This window comes from Thermobia domestica, chromosome 16 (genome assembly GCF_964235325.1).
Source record: "Thermobia domestica chromosome 16, izTheDome1.hap1.1, whole genome shotgun sequence".
In the NCBI taxonomy this organism is placed as follows: Eukaryota; Metazoa; Arthropoda; class Insecta; order Zygentoma; family Lepismatidae; genus Thermobia; species Thermobia domestica.
Window position 1 is genome coordinate 116,320,102 of NC_137469.1, and position 27,572 is coordinate 116,347,673.

Here is a 27,572-nt window from a genome sequence, read left to right on the forward strand (position 1 = left end):
CAATTCGTTTTCCACACACAAGTCGTTGACCCATTGACATTTTGAGCGACCATATGGGGTTCAATACTTCAACGTCCGCGAAATTTCAAATCAATAGATATGTAGTGTTCATAAATATATCAATCTGCAAAACATAAAATCAATCTGCCCGTGGGAAGTGGATGAGAGGTTTCTTGCAAAAGCCGACTTTCGTGCGGCCATATTGGATTTATCCTTTGCTGTCCGGCATATTTCACCAGTATTCCTTCGTGGCCCTCCTCTATCTAAATATATACACAGTTTCCGGATTCCCGATTCTTGGGAGAGAACTTTTACTTGTGAGACTTAATATTATTTTCGTTGACTGACGACCTTGCTTATTTGAGGTCAATGAATTGTTAAGCATATCACATTGTCTTGATCAAACTCTTTGTTTCTATCTTACGTGTAAGACTGAATGTTTTCTGTCCCTATGCTATATAAGACTTGAACGATAAAATCGTAATTACCAAAATTGTTTTCAGTACCCAGTCGTGGATCTACATTTTAAAGTGAAATCCTAATCAAATAATGCACTTCCGCGGGATTGAAACCTGAGCTCTCATTCACCAGAGGTGCATATGTTAGCCATTAGACCTTCTATGTGGTTAGCCATTGCCATCATATGGTTCATTTTCATTGGAGATTAACATTACGTAATACATTCACTTGTCTAACACTATACTCGGCTTATTAATAGTGATACAGAGAGTACGCACAGGTAGAGAGCTCTAATCTGAAAATCACCTGTATTGTGGTAAAAATGTTAATACAATAAGTTTCATACATTGTTTATTTGTATGAAACAGTGTGCTTAAATCCTACAAACAAATACAATATTCATAGCGCCGGGAATCGAACTCGGGACTTAGCCACTAAACTTTATTATGGAATCTGCATTATTTAACATACATGGGCTTTATTCCTGCTGAGGAAAGATTTTTTTCTTTCATTCATTTATCGTAATCCTATAAACATATATAGAAGCTGAGGACTTGAACCTTGTATTTACGAGAAGAGAGAGAGACGTAAGGAAATACTTAGGCACTTGACGTTATATTTAAATTTGTGAATAAAGTTATGTACTTCTTAGCATTTTGTTTTGCTCTCAACAAGTATATGTGTTTTGACTAGTAATCTGTTCTCCGTTTCCTACAAACTCAAATGTTATAGTGGGTAATACTTTATTAACAATTATTAATAAAGTTTTTCAAAATCACATTTAAAACTTTTCGTACTCACTGAAAATTAGAAAAAAAATATAAATTTGGTTTGAAGATTCTTATTTGAAACTTTTCGTGGTCATTGAAAATTTGAACATTTAAAGTTGAAAAAGTTTAAAAGTTTGTTTCAAAATCTTTAGTTTAGAAATTGTAATTTGAAAATACTTGATTTCAGAATTTTAGATTGAAAATTTTCATTCGAAAATTTTGAGCTTTAACATTTTTAGATAGAAAATTTTGATTCCGAAATTTAGTATGCCAACTTTTAGTTTGAAAAGTTTCAGTTTGAAATTTTTGTTTGAAACTTTTAGAGTTTAAAAAATTTAGTTAGAAATAAAATTTGGTTTTGAAAATTTTAGTTTCAAATTTTCTCTTAATCTTTTCCAATAACTGAAAAGCTGAGTTGCGACTCACAGTTTAATCGAATAGTTGAAAACCTGTTAAAGTTTTACGGTTAACCGTAAAATGGTTTCGTTTGAAAATATTTAATTTCAAAAAATGTAATTTCAATGGTTTTGGATTCACTGAAAATTTTTGGCACGCACTGACTAAAATATTTTGAACTAAAACTAAAACGTAAAGGTTATTTGAGATATAAATCTAAAATACGAAAATTTTTGCTGACTCGATTAGATATAGTAGCAGGACTACTACTGTTACTGGAGTAACAGACTTTTGTACATAAATACAGACGGACAGATCAACATTACAGTATTGTACCTTTTGCGTAATCGTAATAAATAAACAGTCCATGAGACACAAATATAAAGTTGCGTGTAAAATTCAGTGTATATCTATATCTACATCTATCTATCTAGGTACCTATATATATACATATAGCATAGTTGCTTATTGTATAGGAAATATATGTTATCTCAGAATGCTACGAAACACAACTCTTTGTTATTTCAAATATTGATTTCGTAATATCGTATTCAACTAACATAAAAGAGTAAATAATTAAGTCTACAAAACAATGTCAATGAAACGATCAATGATAATACTAGAACAAAGCATAATAAAGGCATTTTATTTTGATTTGGTACTTCTGTGAAAAAGCACACCAAGAGTGGCATAACGGGAACAACGCTCATTTCACAAACTGCAACAGAGGTTTTAAAACTTCTACTTTTCAATTACATAAGCATTTCTGCTCTTGGAAATTGAGTAAATGTGCTCTATATATTTATCCACCAATAGTATCGCACGGTGAAGCAGATAGAAACATTTCTGGTAGATATTTGAGTACGTGTATGTAAGTATACTTTATATAGTTTCTGGGTGGAAAAACAGTTAATTTGTACTGGGTTTCAGTCTGTGATATAGGTGTGCTAGTTTTTTTTTTTTGATTATATTTTGAGACGTAGGATCCTGTCCCATATAGATTTGGTTCCGAAAATGGATGTTAAATAAATTGACATTTAGAACAAACCATCATCATCATCATACTATTCTGTCAGTATTGGCAGGTTACTTCCCGCAGCTGAGAAGCTTCCATTCTCCACGTTCTTCCGTTAACATCTTCGTCTTCACGTATCATTTCTCTTTTTTGATGTCATCCATCAATTTTAATCTACTTTGCCCCCTCCTTCTCTTTCCTCATACTATATATCATCTAGTATGTCCCTCATGATACATCTCCTTCTTAGCCAATTTCCAAAACAGTTTGTCTTGCTGTTCTTAATAATATCTAAAATTGTTTTCTTCCGAACCATTTCTAACATATTTCATTCCTGTTCCGCTCGATACATATAATTCTCTCAATTCTTCTCCACACGCACATTTCAAAATCTTCCAGTCGTTTTTAATCATTTCTGCGTAATCTCCATGTTTCTGACCGAATCATTCTATGAGTCTTTTTCTCACCTCTTTATTCAAGGCCTCACGAAATAAACTTCGCTTTCTCGTAAATACTTGTTTCCCCATTTCTATTTCATATATTTTATTGCAGAATCGGGTCAATTATTTCTTGCTTTCGTCTCTCATATACTTAATTAATTCGATTGATAGATTATCTATTTTTATTGTTTTTTCAGTTTTCAGTTTCGGTAATTAGCTTTTCAAATTCATCCTGAAGAAAACTAAACTCTTTATCTTCCTTGTGTACTTCATTTTCTACTTCATAATCTAGGCCACACAGTATATCACTACTATCATATCAGTGCTCAACATATCTTTTCCATCTTTCTAAGCCTTCACTTTCTTTGCTCAGTACCTTCTCATTGTTATTTCCTACTGCCAGCGTCTAATACTCGTCTTCTTTCACCGAGCGTTGCATAGATTTCACCTACTTGCACATTTCCTCATATTTTATAACTCTCTAATTCTTCTATGTCTACACTTTTTTTGTAAAACTCTTCCTTTTCTCTGTCTGTTTCCCTTCGAAAATCATTGTTTAATTTCTTGTACATCTTTCGTCTCTCTTCTGTATCAACGTGTTTCCACACCTTGCTTTTCCTCATTTTCTGCACCAGCTCTTCTGTAGCCCATGGTATTTTAGCCATTTTCTGTTAGCGGTAACCTACTACTTCTTATGCAGCCCGCTGTATGAAAGGTTTAATATATTCCCACCGTATGTTACTACCTGCATCTATCGTTTCCTCATTTGAATATTTTTCTTCGAAATTTTCAACGAAAGTATTTCGTGCTTCCTCGTTTCTCAACTTTTCAGTATTCTATACGTATATTGTTGCGTACATTTTTCAATTCAATATCCACTTCGAGCAACACAAGGTCATAATCAGAGAAAATGTCGGCCCCAGGAAAGGCCTTTGTGTTCTTCAAGATATTCCGATACATGTCCTGAATCAGACCATTATGTATCGGATATTTTCGGTTGTTTATTGAGGATTTCCACGTATACCTTCTGCTCTTGTGCCGATTAAACTGTGTATTTCCAATTACTAATGAATTATGTTAATCAATCTCTCTCCCCTTTTATTTCTTTCGCCTAAACCATATTTTCCTAAGACACTACCTGCTTGATTTTTTCTCTGCTCGTTCCTTCGTCCAATGCTCGGAACCTTGAATGGAATTTTATAACGTTTATATAAAAATGTTACTTTTATTTTAATTACCTGAAAAATAACAAAAATTATGATCCTCATGAAGGAAACAATTATGATTCAAGATTATAATAAGTGGTTTTAAATTTCCATGCCATCGACTGAAAATACTGTCATTTGATCTACGAACTTGCTTAAGAAAAGTTATTTGTTCTTTCTGTTGGCCTGTACTGCAGACAAAAAACATGTTCTGAGAATTTAGTATTCGATTCTAGTGGAAAATGAAAACAAAAAGTGTTAAAATTTGAGAAAAAGAGGAAGCAAAAGCTTATCAAGGTATGCTCATAATAATGTCACTTTGATACACTATTCGACTTTCGATAAAACAAGATTATGCACATCATGATCTGTTAGGTAAATGGTTAATATAGGAGGCTTCTTTACTGTGTCCTAGGTTAAATTTCTGTGATCGTATTTATTTTTATTATTTCCGCAACACTTACTTTGAGCTTTCCACAAGTTCAAGTTTGAATTAAATATAATTGCAGCCAATTGTGACTGAATTCTTTCCCAATGATATTTTATTTTTGACAATTTTTTTTAATGTGTGCCAACCACAAAGAATACATCAATACAGGATTATTTATTCAAAAGCATTGAATATGTTTTTAACCCCTTCGTTACTATGTGTTGTATAGCTCCCCAACTGGACGTGACCAGTTCAAAATACTATCAGTGTATTAAATTTGATAGAAAATCATCCATTTTTACCAGAGTTGAATTAAAGACCGATTGAAAGAAACTGTTTTCTCCTTTATTTATTTAACAATTGATATTGTAATGTTGCTACATGTTAAGGAAATTATACATTTTGAAAATGAAACAACACACGACAGAAAATAAATAGTTTGAATGTTCTGTATTTTTTTTTATATCAAATCCATTTGTAAAAAAAGATTTATAAGTTTATTCTTAACTGCAACCAATTAATTTGCCATATAAGTGTAAAGTTCATTACTGCTAATGGGCGAGAGACGTCAGGCGCCTGGTTTCCGGGTGCTATATCTTTATTTTTATAATACATTTTTAAATGATACATACTGAACTTTAACTTAACATATATGTAACCGACTTGACAAATTCAAGATAATTTGTACTCTACCTTTGTACAGTATTTTAAAAGATTTACAAAATGTTTCTAAGAGCAATCAATATAAAATTTCGGAATAATTTATGATCAAAACATATTTTGAAAGTTCTTTATATTCAGTATATGGATTGTTATGGATAGACAGATAGTTAGATAGATAGATATACGTGGAACTTGTATAAATATAGATTAGTGGTTGTTTAAATAAGTGTTTAGATATAGCAGCTAGGTTTAATGCAAATCTCCCTGGTAATAAAAAATGTTCCCCTCAGGATTCAACTTATTTCGGTTCAGTAAGCGAGCGTTACACCACTCGGCCACCAAGCCTCCCACATAATTGTGTTTCTTATAGCAGAACGCACTGAGATAAGAATGCTCATTGATCTAGCGTATGGTATTTGATTTATTTTTTTTTTATAAATGGAAAGAAATAGCAATTCCTTGAGAGTGTTGATTGTCGTGTGGATGACCATTATTTATAACATGTATAGCACCCTTGTAACTATATGATAACTACTATTCACTATGAGATTTAATCCACTAGACTTGAGATAAAGCATTGTGTGCATCAGATATACCACTTATCTTAAACACTCTCCCATAACTCGTCAGATATTCATGGTGGATTGTCGGACAGGTCTCTCTCAATGTTTGTGTAACAGTAGCTCACATATTTTCAACAGCATTCAGATCAGCTCCACGATGTACCAAATACCATCTTAACGTGAAGTTGGCTCTTCAGTCATGTCTGAACCACAAGTGAATTATATGTTTAACTTTTGTTCTATTGCCAATAGATTATGTCGTAACCAACATGAGCTTTTATCACAGAAGGCGTTTTGTCGAGATTTTTCACATACTTGTGGGTATTTAGGTGGCCAGAAATCCTGTACATTGCACCAACATTGCTTATCTATACCCAGCAGTGGATTGCCATATGTCCATTTAACCTGAACGAGACATGCATTCAGAACTTACCTTTTATCAGGTGGACTGTAAACATGTTTCTGCTCGTTGTTCACAATGGAAAATATTTTCTGTTCCACGGCTTCGTCCCATAAACGTCAAATATTTACTTGTGTAAATATCAGATGGTCAACAATAAGGTCTATTGTTAGCCGCTCCTTAACAGCTGTCTTGCATAACCTGAAAAAGCAGCTTTCAATCTATGCTGAATAGTTATAACATTGCCTGGGGAATTAATTCCCCTCTGTAACTGTCGGACAGGCGTAAAAAGCTGCTGACAACATCGAGCAATTAACTTCTAGTCGTCATCGGCAGAGTGAATTTTATGTCGGCCGATTCCTTTTTGATATCTTACAGTCAACGCTTCTATATCATCTCAACCATCTCCGCGCTGCCGCACGGGGTACGCCATATCTTGAGTATGACTCACTATAATTCGTACTCGTATGCTCAGTTAAAGTTATTGCACTGTTTTTAACAAATCCTTTGTAGTATGCCATTCTCACACCAAAAGCTAAATGACAGCTATACTTTCGTGGTGTTTAAACAAAATGTGCTACACGTGACACCACGAAACGAGGCAGGGTTGGCTTCCATTGTCGTCATCATAATTATACGCCCTCTGCTGGATGTTCGTACATTTCGTAATCATTATTTCGCTATCAGTAAAGAATATTTTATATTCCACCGAAAGGAGAGAAATAGTAAGTAAGAGAAGGATTCACTACCTTTAACAGGTAGTTGTTTGTTGTGTGTGCCAACTACTTGTTTCCATTATGATCCTTAGGCATAAACAGTTGGAATCTCACATACAAAAAAACTACCTTTTCAGCCTTCGATAGGATTCGAAATCACGATCCTCAATCTGACAATTAAATGTTGTCACTCAACAATTAGAGATCTAGAGAGTATATATATATATATATATATATATATATATATATATATATATATATATATATATATATATATATATAGAGAGAGAGAGAGAGAGAGAGAGAGATACATACATACATACATAGATAATATTAGTATTCAATATTTTATATAGTAGAAATTCTCAAAAAAATGAATTTTTAGTTTAATTTTAGTCTAAAAGAGACGGACGATTAATAACAGCGAATGATTGTGATATTAAATATTTGTTTTCTCACCGGCATTCTTACTACGGACCGCCTGCACACAACCTAGCCTATAGACCAATGAAAGTGACATATGGAAATTTGAGACTAACGTACATAAATTACAATATTAGCTTTATACCCTTCTAATTACCATACAATTTAATTTCTGTCGTTAGATTTCGTACTTTTTACTAATCTCAGTTCCTACTTTAAGAATAAATAAATACTATGTCTGTCCCCGATTATTGAGTGAGAACATTTACTTGTGATATCTTGTAGTACTTCAGATGCTGGTTCTGCTTATGGACAGGCTTAACTTGCATAATGTCTGTTAAATATGAGTCCTAAAATAACATACTGATGAACACAAGCGAAACATGTTTATTTACAGATTGTCAGCATGTACTAGGCCGTCATGCTAACAGACGTTAAACTGTTTTGAAACGAATCATCAGTGGGGCTTCATGAGGCAGACAAATAGTACCGTTGCTATGTTCATTTAGCAACAGCGTAAAGTATACTAATGTGATAACACTGAAACCTGTCCTAAACGAGGAAAACACTGTCATCTTTCGGCTTGCGAGTGCAGAAGGTTGTACAGACTTATAGACGATTAGAAGCAAAGTGCACATTCTTATTGACTTCCCATCGTACTGCAAAATAATAAGCTCTTCTGAAAAGTGAAACATAACCCTTTAATGCAGTAATACTTTATATATTGTCTTTCTGTATTAACAAGATAGATAACACTACTACAATACGTCGTTTATAATAATTCTAATCTGTGCATTTTGATTCTAGGTTAAATTGATACCCCACTTGTTTTACAAAGAACGTAGTATCCCAAAACGAAATAGGCCACATCGTCACTGCTGTTGAAATAACTAATCGAGAGTGACTAACATGGTTTGGTATACATTAGCAAAAAGAAATAATCCACACATACTTGAATGTCATATAGAATACTTGAAAATACATATTATGAAACACTATTTATCTCTTTCTATCTATCTATCTATCTATACATACATATATATAACTTACATCATCAATGATAAATAGTGTGTGTTATATTTCACCACCTCACTACACACTTTTTCCCCTTTTTCAGGATGAACGCCGCCGTTGTTCACAGTTTGATTGCAGCAACTTTAGGATTCTTAATATGGCTGCCACTGTGCATCTCTGACATTCCGCGCATACAAACTACACCACATACCTACAACACTTTGGAAGATAAGATTTATTATATTTACAGAAGATATCTCTCCAAGCACAATTTTGTTGCAGTTTTTGATATGGTGCAAGGCATCGTTGTAGACCCAGAACCAGTTTTGATAAATCTCCAACAAAAGCATTTAAAGCCTGTTTTGTTGACTTCGTTTTCAGAAAATACATCTACGTTTGAAGAAACGAATACATTGTTACCATCACAATATTTAGGTAAGTGTTATGCATTTATAGTATTCATCGGGGACTTAAAATCTAACCGTTATCTGACGTCTTTGAAGAAGTGTACATTCTGGAATCCAAGAGCATACTTTTTAATTATTTATCAAGGTAAAATGAGCAGTAGTAATATTCAAAGATTTTTGCGTATTTGTTGGGAAACTCTGAAAATCGTCCACATGCACATAATTGGTATCAACTCAAAATCTAATAATGAGGTCAAAGTAAGTAATTCCGAGCAATGTCACATGCTTATACATGATAATCCATTTTGTCGATATAAACTTGGATATGACATTCAGAACATTTCTGATTTGAATGTTTTGAAACGTCTTAATTTGTTTCAAGATAAAACTAAAAATATGTGCGGTTATCCTATAAGAATAAGTTGGTTTGATATTCCTCCTTATTTCACACGAAATAAAAATCATTTAGAACGGTTTGAGGGCAGTTTTGCAAAAATGCTAGAAACGCAAAGTAAATTAATGAATTTTACGATAGTACCTCATATATTTAGAGAATTACACATTGGTGGAGCTTATATCCCCCATAATAACACATGGACTGGCGTGGTGAGTGATATATTATGTGATCATGTAGACGTTGGTCCTTCTAATATTAGTCAAACTTACCAACGAACGAAAGTGGTTGATTTTACATTACCTATATTAATTGATGACATGGCATTTGCTGTACCAAAAGCACAACACGTTCCTTTATGGCAAAACTTAAAAGAGCCTTTCAATGCAACATTGTGGAGTTGTATTGCAGCTGTTTTTATTTTGTATTCATTTTATATAACCATTCATCAATTCGTGAAGAAAAAGGTTAACAGTATGAAGACTGTAGATCATTTTGATGTGATGAAGCTATTTTCTGTTTTTCTATCCATATCTGTTCCTCAACTTCCAAAAGAGCATCACCTGAGATTTCTTCTCATGTTATTTGTTGTGTTTACCTTGATTATAAACTCTCTCTATGAAGGAATTTTGATAAGTTATCTTACAAAACCACGTTGTTTACCTGAATTGAATTCGTTCCAAGAAGTTTATAATTCGCATCTAAAAATTATTAGTATAGCTGCGTTTGTTCCATCCGTTGAAGAATCATTTAACCCAATCTTGAAGTCTCTTGCGTCCAGTATTGTTGTTTCCAATAGCGAATTTGAAAGTATACGTCGTGTTTCCTACAATCGTGATGTAGCAATGTTATCAGAAGGAAAGATTTTTGAGTACTACTCGCACATAATGATTGATGACCGCGGAAAATCTTTGTTTCACATTGCCAATCAACGAATTCAAAAAATATTAAATTGTTTTGCAGTGCCGAAGAACTCACCCTATTTATTAAGATGGAATGTTATTATTCGACATGCAACTGAAGCTGGTTTAGTAGAGAAATGGATGAGTGACTTCATTCAGATGTCTATAAATACATCCATACCTTCTGAAGATAAAATGGTTGTACTTTCTCTACATCATCTACAAACAGCATTCTATTTGTTGTGTATTGGTTTGAGCTTTAGTGCTGGATTATTTTGTTTAGAACTGGCTTTATATAAGACAAAACTATTTGAACGTATGACGTAAATGTTCAAAGTCTTTAAGTATTTTCCTACATATATTCTGAAAATCTACAGTAGAAAATAATGTTTGTTAAAACTTAGCATTGTTATATAACTGTTACACATAAAGTGCTAAGTTTAAGATATTAATTCAATTACTATACGTCTGTATTAAAACGTAATTAAGCATTTTATTAATTCATAATTAGTTGTTTTGTTAAAGATTGACAAGTGAGAAGATGACAGTTTGACAAAAATAGTTAAACATTGTAAAGTAAGGAGAGTGTTATAAGCATAATGAAGCCTTGGAAGTACATTGATGAGTTGGAAAATATTTTTGTACCGTATAAATTAATTCTTTTCGTTGATGAAAGTATTGTAAAAGAGACCACATTTACACGTATATATAACTTCTTCAGGAACAACATAAGTTGTTTTTATTATAATCAAATGGTGTTCCTTGTTAATATTTTCGAATCCCTTGTAGTTTAATTTTGATTGCCTTGCTAGAAACTTAACTCGGAACGAAAAAAAATGATTCTTAGCATCTGAAATTAGTGTTGCGCAATCGTCTTAAAATTTTCTGATTTGTTTAGGTTTAGGAGCATAAATGTGTCTGCAGTGTATACAACTACAATACATAAGAACACAATTGACATTGCATATATATATATAACTTGAAAGGTCTATAGCTCTAAAACTATGGGACTTACCGTAGTCGAGTCTAGACTTTACTACATGTGCTGTTGCGAATAACAGTGCGCTATCCAAAAAAAATACATGTTTTAAAATCCTTAGGTACTCACACAGCACTTTTTGTAGAAGGAGTTTGGCAACAGGCAAGCAAAGTAGGCAACAAAGTGTTAATACTGAAAAGTTGAAAGACGAGGAAATAAGAAATCTCTTCGTTGATAAATTCGAAGAAAAATATTCAAACAAGGAAATGATAGGCGCAGGTAGTAACGCACGGTGGGAACACATTAAACTTTGCTTGCAGCAGGCTGCAAAAGAAACAGTAAGTTACCGCGAACACAAAACGGCTAAGAAACCATGGGTTACAAAGCAGATGTTTCAGAAAATGAGGGAAAAGAAGACGTGGAAACAGGTTGATACAGAAGAGGGCAGAAAGATGTACGGAAAGTTAAATAATGAATTACGGAGAGAAACAGACAGAGCGAGGGAAGAGTTTTATAAAAGAAAAAGCAAGAACATAGAAGAATTAGAAGGAGTTGGAAAATATGAGGAAATGTACAAGCAGGTGAAATCTATGGAATTTCGGAGGAAACAAGAGGGTATTACGATGGCAATAGAAAATAAAAATGGGAAGGTAGTCAGCGTGAGAAATGAGGTCATAGGAAGATGGAAAGAATACGTTGAAGACTTATATGAGAGTAGGGATTGACCGTGTAACCTAAATGTTGAAGTAGAAAATTAAGTACGCGAAGATGATAAAGGATTTAGTATTCTTCGGGATGAGTTTAAAAATTTCAATATCCGAGATTAGGAATGGAAAGGCAACTCGGATAGATAATATACCAATCAAATTCATTAAAAATATGGGAGACAAGGGAAAGAAAGAATTGTTCCGACTATGCAGTGAAATACATGGGACAGGAGAGTGGCCAAAAGACTTCCTGAAGACGGTCATGTAACCGATGGGTAAGAAATCGAACCCAAAGAGAAAAAAATGAAATCTAAGTTTTACGTCCCACGCCTATGCCGGTTAGGCTAAAGGAGACGGTGATTAGGAGAGATGAGTGAAAATGGTGGAATGAAGATAGTGGGAGGAAACGGGAGAACCCCGAGAAAACCCACGAGCACGGTGTTTGTTCACCACAAAGTCCACACGGCCGAACCCAAAGAGATGTGAGGATTATAGTACTATTAGTCTCCTATCTCATGCAGCTAAATTTTTGCTCCAAATACTGAAAAGGAGGTTATACGGAAAAACAAATGAAAACGTTGAGGAGAAGCAGTTAGAGTTCAGAAGAGGTAAGGGCACAAAAGATGTTATTGTATTATTAAGGGCGATTGCTGAAAGATTTATAGTAAAAGGGAAAGAGGTGTATGTTGCATTTATTGATCTAGAAAAGGATTTTGAACGAGTGAATTGTGAATTATTGTTGGGAGTTCTAAATAAGATAGGGCTGGAATGGAAAGATCGAAGACTCATAAGAAACTTATATATGAACCAACAAGTAAGTGTTAGGATAGGGGAAGAACTGACGGAAGAGAGTGCAATTGGAAGGGGAGTTCGACAAGGATGCTGCCTCTCGCCAACACTATTTAATGTCTATCTAGAAGAGATAGTTAAAAGGAGTTTACATGATGATGATGGCATTTCGGTAGGAGGTAGAATGATTAGATGCATAAGATTTGCAGACGTTATGGCGCTTGTTGCAGAATCTGGAAAGGAAATCAATAAAATGTTAGAAAATTTGAGGATGGGCTTTGAAGAATATGGGATGAAAATAAATGTTAGAAAGACAAAAGCCATGGTGACTGGAACGAGGGGGTCTGTGTCAAATATAAAAGTAGGAGGGGAGAAAATAGAACAAGTGAATACTTTTCGATATCTGAGTAGTATTCTTAGTAATGACATGAAGTGCGGACGTGAAATAAAAGCAAGGATAGGAATGGCGAAAGAAGCCTTTAGGAGGAAGAAAAGTCTGTTTTGTGGGACCCTGAATAAAGAGTTGAGAAAAAGATTCATAAAATGCTTCATGTGCAGTGTTGTATTGTATGGGGCGGAAAAGTGGCCATTACGTAAAAGTGATGAGAAACGACTGGAAGCCTTCGAAATGTGGGCGTAGAGAAGAATGGAAAGAATTAGTTGAGTCGAGTGGAAAAGGAATGAGAGGGTGTTAGAAATATTGGGGGAGAACAGAACTCTTTTAGATATTGTTAAGAGGAGGAAGAGAAACTGGTTGGCACATTGCCTAAGAAGAAACTGTATCATGAGGGACGTCCTAGAGGGTATGGTGGCGGGAAAGAGAGGAACGGAGCGAAGGAAACTACAATTAATGGATGATATAAAAACAGAAAGATCATACGCGAAGACGAAGAAGTTCGCAGAGGACCTTCTCAGCTGCTGCAAGTGACCTGGCAATAAGGGCAGAAAACCTATGATGATGATGACAAAAACTACCTCCATAAAAATTGTTGCGGAAGTACCACAGGATTCTGAAACTTGGATATTTGGATAGAGCACATACTAGTTGCTAAGTGAAGTCTTAATCCGACAACAGTAGAGCCCATAGTTTTCGAGCTATGGACCTTTAAAGTTCATGTTTTCATGTTTTCGGCAGCATAAAATTCCGAAAGGAAGCATTTGTGCACCCAGGTTGGTCTATACTTTTTGTCTTATCTTGGTGCCAGAAATCACCTCCCAAACGTTGTCGATGTTGTTTTGAAACACCCTACAGAGTGAACACTAACTACATAGACAAACTTGGACGGGTGATAGTACATCTAAAAAGAAGCAAAAAAGACCGAGTGAACTTGGGGAAAATTCCGTCCCGTTTAGGAGTGACAGAGTGTCGCAAGCGAGAGAACATGAACTTCAGAGGCCAACAGCTTAATAAAAAAGTGCGGTTAAAGTGCGTAGAGAGTGCGGTTAAAAACGTCACTTAGAAAATCATACCTACTATATTGACAAATGCATGTTTGAAAACGCAGCTATGCGTGCGAAGGAATTCCCTAAAGAAACGGAGGGAATCCCGGACATGCTGTAAAGGAAAGTAGTGTCACAGATTGTTAATCTCGTTCACCATTGTGCCTATTTTGGACCCTTCTTGAAATCAGTGTATATTTGAAAACTCTATTGTAAACATATCTGAGAATTACACCTTGTAGGGAATATCCTCTACACTTATTGACAATTGATGAAATATGCACTTTTAGATTGTATATGCGTGGTTTCCTTTGCGCTGATAAGAACCACCATCCATAGTCTCTGGAATTCGAAATAGGGCCTATTGAAAGTTGGCTTTTTCGCGATTTTGGACAGCCCTAGCTCTGAAACTATGCACTTTTTGCCATAGTTCCTTATGAAATTTTTGTCTTATTTTGATGTGAGGAACCACCTCTTACAGTTTGTCGGTATAGTTCATTAACACCCTGTATATATACAACTGTAATAAATAAGAAATATACAGACTCAACTCTAATTAATCTTAAGAACTTTATTTATTTATTTATTTAAATTCAGGAGAGTAGAATTAGAAAAAATATATTCAGTCTATTCTAGAGAAATTAGTACTAGTAGTACATTTCTACAAGAAACTATTGATTAATTATTCTATGGTACTGAAATAGGATGAATATGGACCGCTTGAATGCCAAGTAATGTAACTCAAAAATTAATATTTTTTTCAAAATAAAATCATGTGGTTTATATTTCTTGAAAATGGATATTTCTTTTATGGTTGTAACAAAACCATAATTACAACTGTTTTGTAATACTGTTACTGAATGACACTGTCTTCATGAGATTTACATGCGATGTTGAAATGCAAAGTTCTCTCCTGGAAAATCTAAATTTTAAAGTTACATCAATTGACATCCAAGAGGTTTATTTGATACTTAATTTTATGTTTGAGCAATTGATTTAATTTTAGAGTATAATTTTTCTTCAATTTTTTTATCAGTCAATGTTACGTCTTTTTATTTGGAAGCATAACCTTGCTTTCATGAATCAATACAAATAAATAAATTAAATAAAGGTAGATAGATAGATAGATAGATAGATAGATAGATAGATAGATAGATAGATAGATAGATAGATAGATAGATAGATAGATAGATATTGCTCTATCATATATCTTATTTGTTTTACGTATATTATACATATGAAAAACAAAATTTGTAAAAGTACGAAATATACAGATTCAACCCTAACTCTAAGAACTTTACCTATTTATTTATGTATTTATCTATAAAGTAGGCTATCACTAGCACTCTTCTAAAGTGAACTATTCTTACTTCATTCTATGGTGTTGAAACGAAGGCAATAATTTAAGTTGATAGTATAGGGTAAATAGGACTAATACAACCAGTTTAAGCAAAATTTCTAGTGTGAATTAGTTCTTTAAATTTGGATAAACATGGATTACCAACATTACAAAGAAATAAGATTTTAAAAAATCCAAATGTCAGTAATTAAAACTAATATCGTAATTGAGACATTAAGAAAACGATAGAAGGTTAACAAAACTTATGATGGATTATATGCAGTTACTGTTACAAAGAAATAATTCAAGAGAATGAAAGGTAATATCATTTATCTATCACACATCAAACCATAGAGACTTTTGAGTGTCCAGAATGAGAAACTAAATTAGGTTAAATTGGAAAATAAATTACAATAAAAAAAATAAATGTTACATAAATTTATGACAGATGAAAATTTAATAACATTTTCAAACTAAGTAGTTTAGAAGTAAACGTAACCAAATTTACGTTTCACCAAATTTTATTTCCTGTTTCTGCAAATATATTTACAGTGTACCACAAAGATAAAGAAGCATAATATAATTTTACATACACAGATACTTTACTCGATATGCGATCTACAGAGCACAAGAATTTAAAGTACAATTACCAAAGCTGAGAGAAAATAGAGATAGAATTTGTAGGGTCCTTTTAAAAACATTTGAAAGTGAACACAGCTTTCTTCAATGTGTACATTATCTCAACATGCATCATTTAAAAACGAGAGTAGCTTCAGGTATAAATCTTAAATATAAAGTATGTCCGAAATGAACACAGTTGAATCCCTTGTTCCCATACGACAAAAATCCTTAATTTTAAATCCTTTATGGCAAAAATATCACTGTTTATTTCATGAATGTTTATTGTGCCTGCGCGACCATCAGTTTTAGTAGGTCGGACATTAGATCCTAACTTATTACTCAATTACTGTAAAATCTTAGACACAGGGATGTAAGTGGGGGTGAAAACTGATGAGTCACGCGGTACTTATATAAGAAAAGGTTATGTTTAAGACTGAATAAGACTCAACTAATTCAAATTGATAGAATTAAGACTAGTTTATGTGGAAGGTAAAAGACGGAGAAAAGAAAATACCAATAAAAGAACAGGCATAAACACTAGCATCAAATGTCCCTAGTCTCCGTTGGTGTCGTTGTCATCTAGGATGATGAATACACTAATGTTTACATTTCCCACTATAAATCGAAGGAACTAAATGAAATTGAAGTCTTCATCATCTTCCCGTCAAATCTGCCACAGGCGATGAGTGGAACTCCAAGGTGGGTTGTTCTAGATCATTGGGTGAAGGTCTGGACACTCTTCATGGGTTGCTTCTGCGGCGTTGAACCTCATCTCATGTAATCGGAGTGCCTGGAGTAAAGTTGTCTCCAATTTGGTTTGCTGTTCTCTTCTTCGATGTTGCACCTCTGGAAAAATCTACCACGGCTAAAAATTGTAAGGTGTCTCCTGTGCTTTTCTTGAAAGCGGGCATTGACGGTAATGTTCATTCAAGTAGAAAGATCCTTCAATGTAGAAAGGAATGTGATGTGGAAAGAAAGGAACACTACTCTTACTTTTATTGGCTAATTTAGAATGGCAAAATGAATGTAAAAGCTTACACAGTTCGTCAAAGAATGTACACATATGACAAAATGTTACGTATGGTTGAAATGATGTTAAATTTAAAATAATTTGGTTTTATAATGATTCAAATAGTGCAATTGATTTGCTTTTAATTTTTAACACAGTAAAGCAGTAACATGCATGATTTCATGTAATTGCACATTATGTATACACTTTGTATTAGTGCTTTGTTTCGGGCGATACACAACAGTGTGCAGTGTCAAAACTTTTTTCTAATGAAGTTTAATTAAAACTATCTCGTTTCACTTTTTCGTAAAAGCACGAATAACATATGACGACAAACATTGCGTTTTAAAAAAAATGTCTCAAAGAAACTTTTGGAAAGCGTTCAACTGAAGGAAATGATACTGGTTTGGTTCAATAAGCTAAGATTTTAAAAAAAATTAGTTTGGCTAGAAATCATGCTGAGCTTGCGTTTGATTAAGCCAAAATCAGAAAGTTAGCACTTAAATTTTCTTTAAATCAAAGAATATCCGCAAGTATCTTATTTCTGTTTACGGTTTTCATTAGTATTTTTACGAAATTAATGTCTCTGACATATCAATTCCACCAAAGAGCACTTGCGTACGATTGCAAAATACTTCAGTGAATGTTGAAGGTAGTTCTTTCAAATTAGACTATACTAACTTCATCTATATCACTGTTTGTGCGGAAAATTGAGTACTCTTGTTGATTAGGATAGACCTCTCACAGTTTTAATTTAGCAAAATGTGTTCTCATAGATGATCCCAAGTCTTTGTTATGCATTTGATATGAAAAGAAAGAAGTCATCTGGGCACAATGACACTATATCGGATAATATGTTAAAAATTTTAAAATAACAGTAACAACAAATTCATACCAGTTATTACAATCTCTGTTACGTTTTAATTAGTTCCATAATTTGTGATCCATATTATTTTAAAACGTCAGTATCAAATGTATGATCTATTCTTCCGAAATACTACGATTTTTAACAAATGTTTAGATAGGTTTTATCCCACTGTATAGATTCACAATGCTATCATTAAACTCCTGATAAACAGTTTACAGCCACACGTGTTATATCGTGTGCTATAATATATCTGAGAATATTATAATACAACTAGAGACGAGCTACAAAACATACAGATTTTACAATATGAAAATGGGAGCACACATCTTCTCTAAGCTCCAATTTCAATTCTATATAGAAATATTCAAAAGAAACATATCTTTGATCACTGCATTTTTAGTAAATTGTTTATCTGACATTAATATTTACAGTCTTCTTCTTAAATATTAGCTTGTATATTATCTCCATTACTAATACCAAGAGTGAACAACCTAAACCAAGAAGAAGAACTACATAAGCACTCACAATATCTTTCAATGAAATTTTAATAGGTCCTGAAGGTTCCTTGGTGAAAGGTAACTTTTGATCCATCACTGTCCTTGCATGTTTGTACCCTTCCTCTCTCCATTTGGAGGGAAGACCAGCTTCAAAACAGAAGTCAATAATTCTCCGGAAAACAAATGTAAAAGGGGATCCAGAGCGGAGGTAGAAAACGGAAGGAGTGTAACTTAGAATTTTAGAGCTGACGTGGAACAAAGGTTTTTCATAATCACGATAGATAACGTTCTTAAAGAAATCTGCATACTCTTTGAATGAAATGAAAGCAAAATTTCTGTTTATTATAATACTCCTATAGCTATCATCTTCATAGTCCTCTGTGTATTTCCACTTGCTGAGGATTGTTTTTGATACATAGTCATTTCTTCCTTTATAAAGATATGTATTAAGCTTCGAACCTCCAAATGACAAACCGGACTCAATAAGATCTTTTTCATTGTTTATCTGCGGATATAACTTAGGATGAAATACAAAATGAAAGAGAGAAGCCTGATATGCAGTGTTTATAACTAAGCTTGTTAATACCCATATTATTGCAATAATCCTAAGTGGTAGCTTCAGGGGGAGAGCAGGAACTGATATGTTCAACAAAATAGCGAAATTGTAAATTAATGAATATATATATGTAGAGCGACTCTCTTTCTGACTTAAATGTGAGAACTTTTTAAACAAAATTGCCATGAAAAAGAACGAACAAATTATGGCAATCCATGCCGTATTTTCAAATGGAAAAATTATGTTCATCCACCTAGGATATGCAGGCGAAAGAGGAAAAATCCAAACATAATGGAAGTAGTCTCTGGAAAGAATAGGATCTGTAAGAAAGTATGCTAAAACTCCCGGATAGGAAAGCATAAAACATCCATCCAACGTTGTTGAAAGTTCCATTACCATTCCACAAGTGCTTCCCGAATAATCCTCTACGATTAAACTAAAATTCTTTATTTTGGCTAAGGAACTGAGGTAATTTCCATACATACCGCTGAACACAATCTCCCCATCTTCAGTTTGTTTCCAGTAATAGCGAATGTCATCATACATAGAAGCTATGTGAATATTACATTTATGTAAATTGTTTATCTTGTCAGGAAACAAGTTGACCCCTGAAAGAAATTTATTCTTAATCCAAACATCCATTAGGACTTCTTGGTGAACGGATCGACAATGAAGATCAGAATATGGAAAATATGTATAAACGAATATATCACACGCAGTGAGTAAGCTAACACTCCTATTCATGTTAGGCATTGTACATAGAACAATTGAGTTCACGAGATCGAAAGAGTCAAGAATACTGAAAGTAGATTTTAAGGTAATACTGTTACAATATGAATTCACAAATAATATGACCAAGTGAATAGGTGTATTAAACCAAATAAGATAATAAAATATCGTAATTATGTTTAAAATTTGTGAAGGTTGTTCCACTATAAATATGTATGCAGCATCTCCAATACGGGACAATGAAAATTGAAACAATATATGTTGATCTGTCGTCGCATTTTGAAGGAACGTTATATCATTCATTAAAGATGAAGCTCGTAATCGTATTACTGGTATTGTCGTATTTTCTATTATTAAATAAGTATTTTCAATCTGGGACTCTTGAAAGAAAACTATACTTCTACTGGTATTTAAATGCTTTCGCAACATCACATTAATAAAGTTTGATAGAGCAACATTTTGCGATTCAAAGCAGGTAATGGATCCTGACTCCTGCACTATTAAAACAAGTATAACAATGCATAATATTGTCACTTTGGAACCCATTTTCCTGAAAAACAAATAAAAGGTAAATATTATTTTTTTATTTACTTATTTATTTTTACCTATTTTACATTGAGGTTAAGGCTATATGAAGCCTTATCTGTCACCTAAATATGGTACAAAATTGAAAAATCAAAGAATATAGTTAACAATAGCAAAATAAAGAAAGTTAGAAAGTGGAAAAAACATACAAGATACAGACGGTCACTTGAATACACACACACACGCACACTTAACACACACAAATATAATATAGCACTACACGAAAGTACATACATGTTACAATATGTAATAAATGTTGAGTTTTATACCTTTATGACAAGCTTCTCTATTGGCTCTTCTGTCTCATGTCCATTCAACCCTGCTTCGATAACAACAAATTATAAACTGCTCTTTTGAAAGATACTAGAGAGTTTGACTCAGGTACCGAGGTTGGCAAAGTATTCCAATCATGACACGGTGAACGAGGAATAAGTTACTCTATGAATAGGAATTGCAAGCTGCCTATTAAAACGTGATCTTGTGTCCCTCTCATGGAAATCGCTTAAAAAATTAAGGTATTTTAAAAGGTAGGAAGTTTCTGTAAAAGTAAGTGTTTTATACAGCAGTACCAATGAGTGCAATTTTCGCCGTTGCTGCATCTTCAACCATTGTGGCTTCTCAAAGAATGACGTTACATGATTGGAGAATTTTAAGTTAAAAATAAAACGTACACAAGCATTTTGTACTCGCTGCAAACACTTTTGTAAATGTATATCAGCGTCAGTTAAGGCGGTGTCAAAGTATTCCAAATGTGGTACCACTAGAGTTTGAGCAAGAGTTTTTCACAACTGTATTGGTAAAAGGTTTTTTAATTTTCTGAGAGAATGAAGAATTCCAAAGGCCTTCTTGCATGATGCGTTAATTTGATCGGACCAAGTTAAATACCTGTATTTGTTAAGTATGACGCCAAGATTTTTCACAGAGGAAGAGAAGGGAATATTTACGCCTTCTAAAGTTGTATTGGGAACAAGTGAAGCATCTATTAACGTCGTTGCACGTTTGGAAGTAATTAACTTTGACTGGATTGACTGACTTTGATTTGACTGGATTTGTAATCAAACAATTATTCCCTGACCATTTAGCCAAATTACTAAAGTTTTCGTTCATCTTTGTTATACAAGTATCTAATTGCCTTGGTGAAAAAGGTAGATACAATTGAACATCGTAGGCATACATGTGATACTTACAGTGTTTTAGAAATTGTGGTAAGTCATTAACATAAAGACAGAAAAGAAGAGGCCCTAAAACACTACCTTGAGGAACTCCACAAGGGAGGTTACGCTGACCAGAAACTAAGTTGGCGACCACCACATACTATTTTCGGTCGCATATATAATTTTTGATCCACTTGGCAGCTGAAGTAGAGAAACTAAATTTTTGTGCAAGTTTCTGTAGCAAAATGTCGTGGTTTAGTGACTGGAATGCTTTGCTATAATCCAGTAAGGTAAGTATGGTTATCTCTCTCTTGTCCAAAGCAGAATGTATATCATCAGTAATACTGGTAAGGGCTGTAGAAGTGCTGCAATGTTAGCGAAACCCGAATTGAAAAGTGTCTAAATGGTTATAAGTTTGAAGGTGCTCACATATTTGGTCACTTACAATATATTCAAGAGTTTTAGATAGGGCAGGTAATATTGAAATAGGCCCTAAGTCTTCTGCAGACCGAACATCCTTAGTCTTTGGGAGAGGCAGGACTCGTGCTGTCTTCCACGAGACTGGAAATGTTCCGGTAGTAAGGAGAGGATTAAATAAATGAGTAATTGGGGAGAGGACGAAAGGTAATATTTTCTTGATCAATGTTATGCTTATTTCATCAGCACCTATAGCAGTGGATTTTATCCCCTTAATCCCTTTCATTACATCCTGTGGGGTAACACATGTGAAAGAGAAAACATTTTCTTCAAAATTAGGGATTTGTGCTGTATTATCAGATCTTGCATTTATCTGTGAGCTAGAAGTATCAATAGTACAGAAATAATTGTTAAGATAATCGGCAGAGAAAGGAGCAGCTACATCAGACTCGCCTCTTTTGCTGCTGCGAATGCCAAGTAGCTTCATATTCTCCAAAGATAGGAAGGATTCTTGTTCTCGAGGGTGTAGGAAAATTTTAATTTCGCATTACTCACGGCTTGATTTCATCTATTTCCAAGGATCCTATATTCCTCAAATTTGTCATTTAAGTTGGGTAGATTCAACTAAGCGCTTTCTTAAATTTACTATACGCTCTGTCGTGACAAGCCATTAAACTTCGAATTATATATATATATATATATATATATATTTGAAATATTTGGCTCAATATAACTACAACTAAACCTATTGTTGTTAAATCTCATAAAGTACTTCATCATACACGTAGGTTTAGGTTTACTTATTTTAACACACTATCTCTTATAGGCGTCGCTCATTTGATCTTTAGGTCAAAATTAGGTATCTCGTGAAACGAACAGTTAACTGCCTACTTCATGATACTTAGTCAACATCAGAATTGTGGTATCGTGTAGAATCGAAGTGAAATTTATATATATATATATATATATATATATATATATATATATATATATATATATATATATATATATATATATATATACAGAGAGAGAGAGAGAGAGAGAGAGAATCTTTAAGAGGTGATTCCTCACATGAAAGTAAGAGAAAAAGTTCATATGGACCTATGGCGAAAATTGCATAGTTTCAGAGCCAGGGCTGTCCAAAATAGTGAAAAAGCCAAATTTCAAAAATACTGTATTTCGAGTTCAAGAGACTGTGGATGGTGGTCATTATCACCGTGAAGGAAGTGAACGTACTCAATCCAAAATGCATATTTCATTAATGCTCAATGAGTGTACAGGTTATTCCCTGCAGGGTGAAATACCCAGACATACAAATATTAAGATATGCTCTGCCTTTATGATTGGTCCAAAGTAGGTAAACGATAAGCCTTGATAGCAGTGAACACGGAACCCTTTGGCGCAATGACGGAAGTATTAAGGGTCGTCAGCAGCACGTTCTCTTGTACTCGGAAAAACACATGGTGCGATGTGTACTTTCACGCTTATAACTGGAGAAATCGTGAAATGTACCTTGACGAAATACATATCATCACACGTTATTGCGAACACAAAGAAACATGGAGCTGCCAGTTCCTAACACTTCCGCCTTTCCTCCGAAGCACTGGATGTCCATTATTGTCAATTTTTACCTCCAGTCTATTTTGGATCCTTCTTGAAATCAGGGTATATCTGAAAACTCTATTGAAAACATATTTGAGAATTACACCCTATAGGGAATACCCTTACACCTATTGACAATTGATGAAAAATGCACTTTTCGATTGTGTATGCATGGCCTCCTTTAAGCTGATAAGAATCACCATGCATAATTCCTGGAATTCGAAAGAGGACCTATTGAAATTGAGGTTTTACGCGATTTTGGACAGCTCTAGCTCTGAAACTATGCACTTTTCGCCATAGGTCCATATGAACTTTTTCTCTTATTTTGATATGAGGAATCACCTCTTACAGTTTGTCGGTATAGTTCATTTACACCCTGTATATATACAAGCAGAAACTCTTAAAACATTTTCTTGTTCTCCAACATAAACTTTCCATTGTGAACACACGAATTTTTGTTTACAGTATTTTATTGAACGACTTGTATGCTACAAAAATATTATCTTGATCCATATGTTAGAAGTTAAGGGGCTGATGGAGTAGTTTCAGCGCTGTGGAATTTTACAACAACGATAAAATTATCGATAATAAATCAAAATGTGAAGCCTTTGCCACACATTTTCAATCCATTTATAGTTCAGAGCGACCTAATATAGATTTAACTGAAATATACTCAATTACACCTTCATCTGCAAATATAATGGTTTTAGATAAGATATATGAATTTGAAGTTGAAGCAGCAATAAATAAAATAAAAAGTAAAAGATCATTTGGTCATGATAGTATACCATCTTATATTTTCAAGGGTTGTAAAGAATTCCTCATCAAACCATTGACTTATTTGTTCAATTTGTCTTTGCATCAAGGAAAATTTCCAGCAAAATTTAAAATTTCAGCGGTATGCCCAGTTCCTAAAGTTAATCCAGTAAGATTGATAGATCATAGACCAATTAATCTCATACCTTCTCCTGCTAAAATATTTGAAGCAGTTATTTATAAACATCTATTCAATCATGTTTCTAGATATTTGTCTAACGCTCAATGTGGCTTTAGGTGTAATCGATCAACTACTTCAAATTTATTGATTATGAATCAAGTAATTAATGACTCTTTCAATAGAGGGACACAAGTAGATGTAATATAGGCTATACAGACTTTAAACGAGCTTTCGACTTGGTTGACCATGGTGTACTTCTTAGAAAGCTGAGAATGTTTGGTATATCGAGGGATTTAATTAAATTGTTTTATTCATATTTAACTGAAAGAATGCAATATGTAATCTTTAATACTATCAAATCTAAACAATATTCAGTATATTCAAGGGTACCCCAAGGATCAAATTTAGGTCCTTTACTTTTTCTGATAATGATTAATAATCTACCAGAAGCTTTTAAACATACACCATGCCTGATATTTGCAGACGACACCAAATTATATAATGAAATCCAAACAGAGAGGGATTGTAATACATTACAGTCGGATATAAATAGACTAAGTGAGTGGTGTATGGAAAACAAATTGCAACTGAATATTTCTAAATGTTATGTAATGACTTATACACTCAACAAAAAACAAATATTTTTGAATATATTATGGGAAATCAGAGGTTAAAAAGAAAGGAAATTATAAGAGATCTAGGGATTTGGTTTGACATGAATTTGAAATTCAAACACCATATAAATATAATAACTAATGAAGCTTTCAAAATGCTCGGTTTTATAAAGAAGTCAAGTTTTCATTTTAAAAATACTAGAACTATATTATCGTTATATAATGCATTTGTACGATCAAAACTAGAATATGCATCTATAGTTTGGGATCCTTTTTATCAGTGTCAAAACCAACAAATTGAGAAAATTCAAAAACTATTGAAATATACTGCCTTTAAAATATTTTGTATACAAACACAATATATTTCTTACGAAGTTCTCTAAAAAAATTTAAATTGTTGTCACTAGAAAAAAGGAGGTTTATACAAATAGTGTTATATCTTAAAAAATTGATTGACAATAGAGAAGATAATATGTTTTTATTAGGCAGATTACCTTTTTATATTCCTCGACAAAATCTAAGAGGAAGAAATACTTTTTACATGCCTCATAATAGAATAAGTACTAACAAAAATTCTCCACTGTATAAATTATGTGATGCGGGTAATAGAATTGGGACTATGGGTTTAGATATATTTCAGTATAAATTTAAGACTTTCAAGCGAAAGTGTTTTGAGATGTTAATTGATAAATTGTAGATTTGTTTTTGTATGTTATAACCTGAAGAAGGGAAAAAGGGTATACTTATTGTAATTTTCATGTTTAAATACTAGTTGTATGCATGTTTGATGTTGCTCGTCCTTTGATGATTGTATATAAAATTTTGTACTTTGTAATTGCCTTTGGGTGTTAAGTACAATAAAATATATTATTATTATTTATACTACACTCTATTTAACTTGTATTTCTACACTGCAAGGAATGATTTTTATTAAACTGAAGCTTTATTTATTACAGTTTATAAGTAGGTACCATCGATAGATATACCAGATACCATCTTCTTCCAGCAAAGAGGTTACATTAAATACTGACAATTAATTACAGCAGTGATGATAATGAATGTACTGTAAATAGATAAGGTATATGAGAATAAATTAACAGTGCATAATTGTTTAGTCTAATGAATATGTAGCAACAGCAAGTGTTGATGGATCCTTAAAATACTCTTCCTATATGGAAGACTCGGTTTATATTCAAGGTGGGAGCTTTTGTGGTTCCAACTACACGTTAAAATGGAGGTGCATCACTTATGAAGTGTGGAAATAGACCTTTTTATTGCTGAGATGGTGGATTACAGTGAAGGGGGTGAATGCTACATTTTTTGAGAGAAAATTAAGAATTCTGATAACTTAAAGAGGACAGGCTCTGTAAAATACGTAAGAAGAAGTGTGCGCACATCCACATCCCGGTCTGATAAAAATGTGACAAGAGTGAAGAAATGTTTACCCGCAGCCTGGAAAAATCAACATGGCATACATGTCGTGAAAGAAGTAGGTTAATAAGTATGGCTATACGTGTGACTGCATAAAAACTTAATTTTTCCCCATAAAAATTCTTGGAGGCATGCATTGAGAGATTATTCCTATCACCAAAATTGACTCTCCTCAGGCAAATATTAATCATGTTTCTGCCCACTTGAGAAAACTAGTTAACAATATATATATATATATATATATATATATATATATATATATATATATATATATATATATATATATATATATATACAAACATACATACATATATGTTACAGACATGTGGAAGTGCATCATTGAAATAGGAAAAATAATTTATTGATTAATTCTTTGTGCTGAAAGTGTGTGAAGTGATTGTGAGAAGTGTCACTTTGTTTCATACCACATTTGATACGAATATTTTGAAAGGGAGAAAAATATATCCCTCCCTTTCATAATATGTTCTGTAATAGCAATCCTGAAACAAAGGAGTGAAAATAGCATGTATCAATATAACCAAAAGAAATTTAGAAACATCCATACTGACTAACAAGAAGAATGAACTGCATTAAGTACTGTTTGGAAACGTAAACTCAAAGGGTTTGTAATTGTGTAAATTCAAATGAATACATCAAGAAACAAATGAAATTGAATATAAATTCCTTTGATGCTGCAGGAAAATAGCTCCAGAAAAATGGTTATCGATCTGAACCCAGATATTCACATGGTCAATATCGTGCAATGCTTGGTTTATGTTGAATTTTGAATCGGATCCCATTGAGTGCCCAAAATGCAACTTTGTGGTGTTTTAGTACACATATGAGACTACAACCTGGACAATGTGAACAAATTCAGAGGAACATTTCCATGCGAAATTAAAAATTCAAATTTATTTTACAGGTTTTTCCAATATAGTACAACATGTAGGGCTATCTTTAAGCTTTCCAATAATGTTTGTTCCACGTCTCTGGTGCACATATTAACCATTTTTATGACAATTTTTAATAATCACTGTAACTGAAAAACGTCGTTTTTGGCATTTTTGAATACCCTGTATGGGGACACTTTCAGGAGGAGAG

The 27,572-nt window shown here is 33.3% G+C and overlaps 1 protein-coding gene across 1 annotated transcript; it reads left to right on the forward strand.

Moving 5' to 3' along the window:
- The first annotated feature begins 8,784 nt into the window (after positions 1-8,784).
- On the forward strand, positions 8,785-10,524 carry LOC145672592 (glutamate receptor ionotropic, delta-2-like). The gene has a single exon (XM_081741752.1). It carries the CDS (start codon positions 8,785-8,787, stop codon positions 10,522-10,524), a length of 1,740 nt encoding a protein of 579 aa, XP_081597878.1.
- The last annotated feature ends 17,048 nt before the right edge of the window (positions 10,525-27,572 follow it).

Bases quoted from the DNA above. Each gene is read 5' to 3' on its own strand.
- LOC145672592 (XM_081741752.1), top strand. From the start codon at position 8,785: ATGGTGCAAGGCATCGTTGTAGACCCAGAACCAGTTTTGATAAATCTC.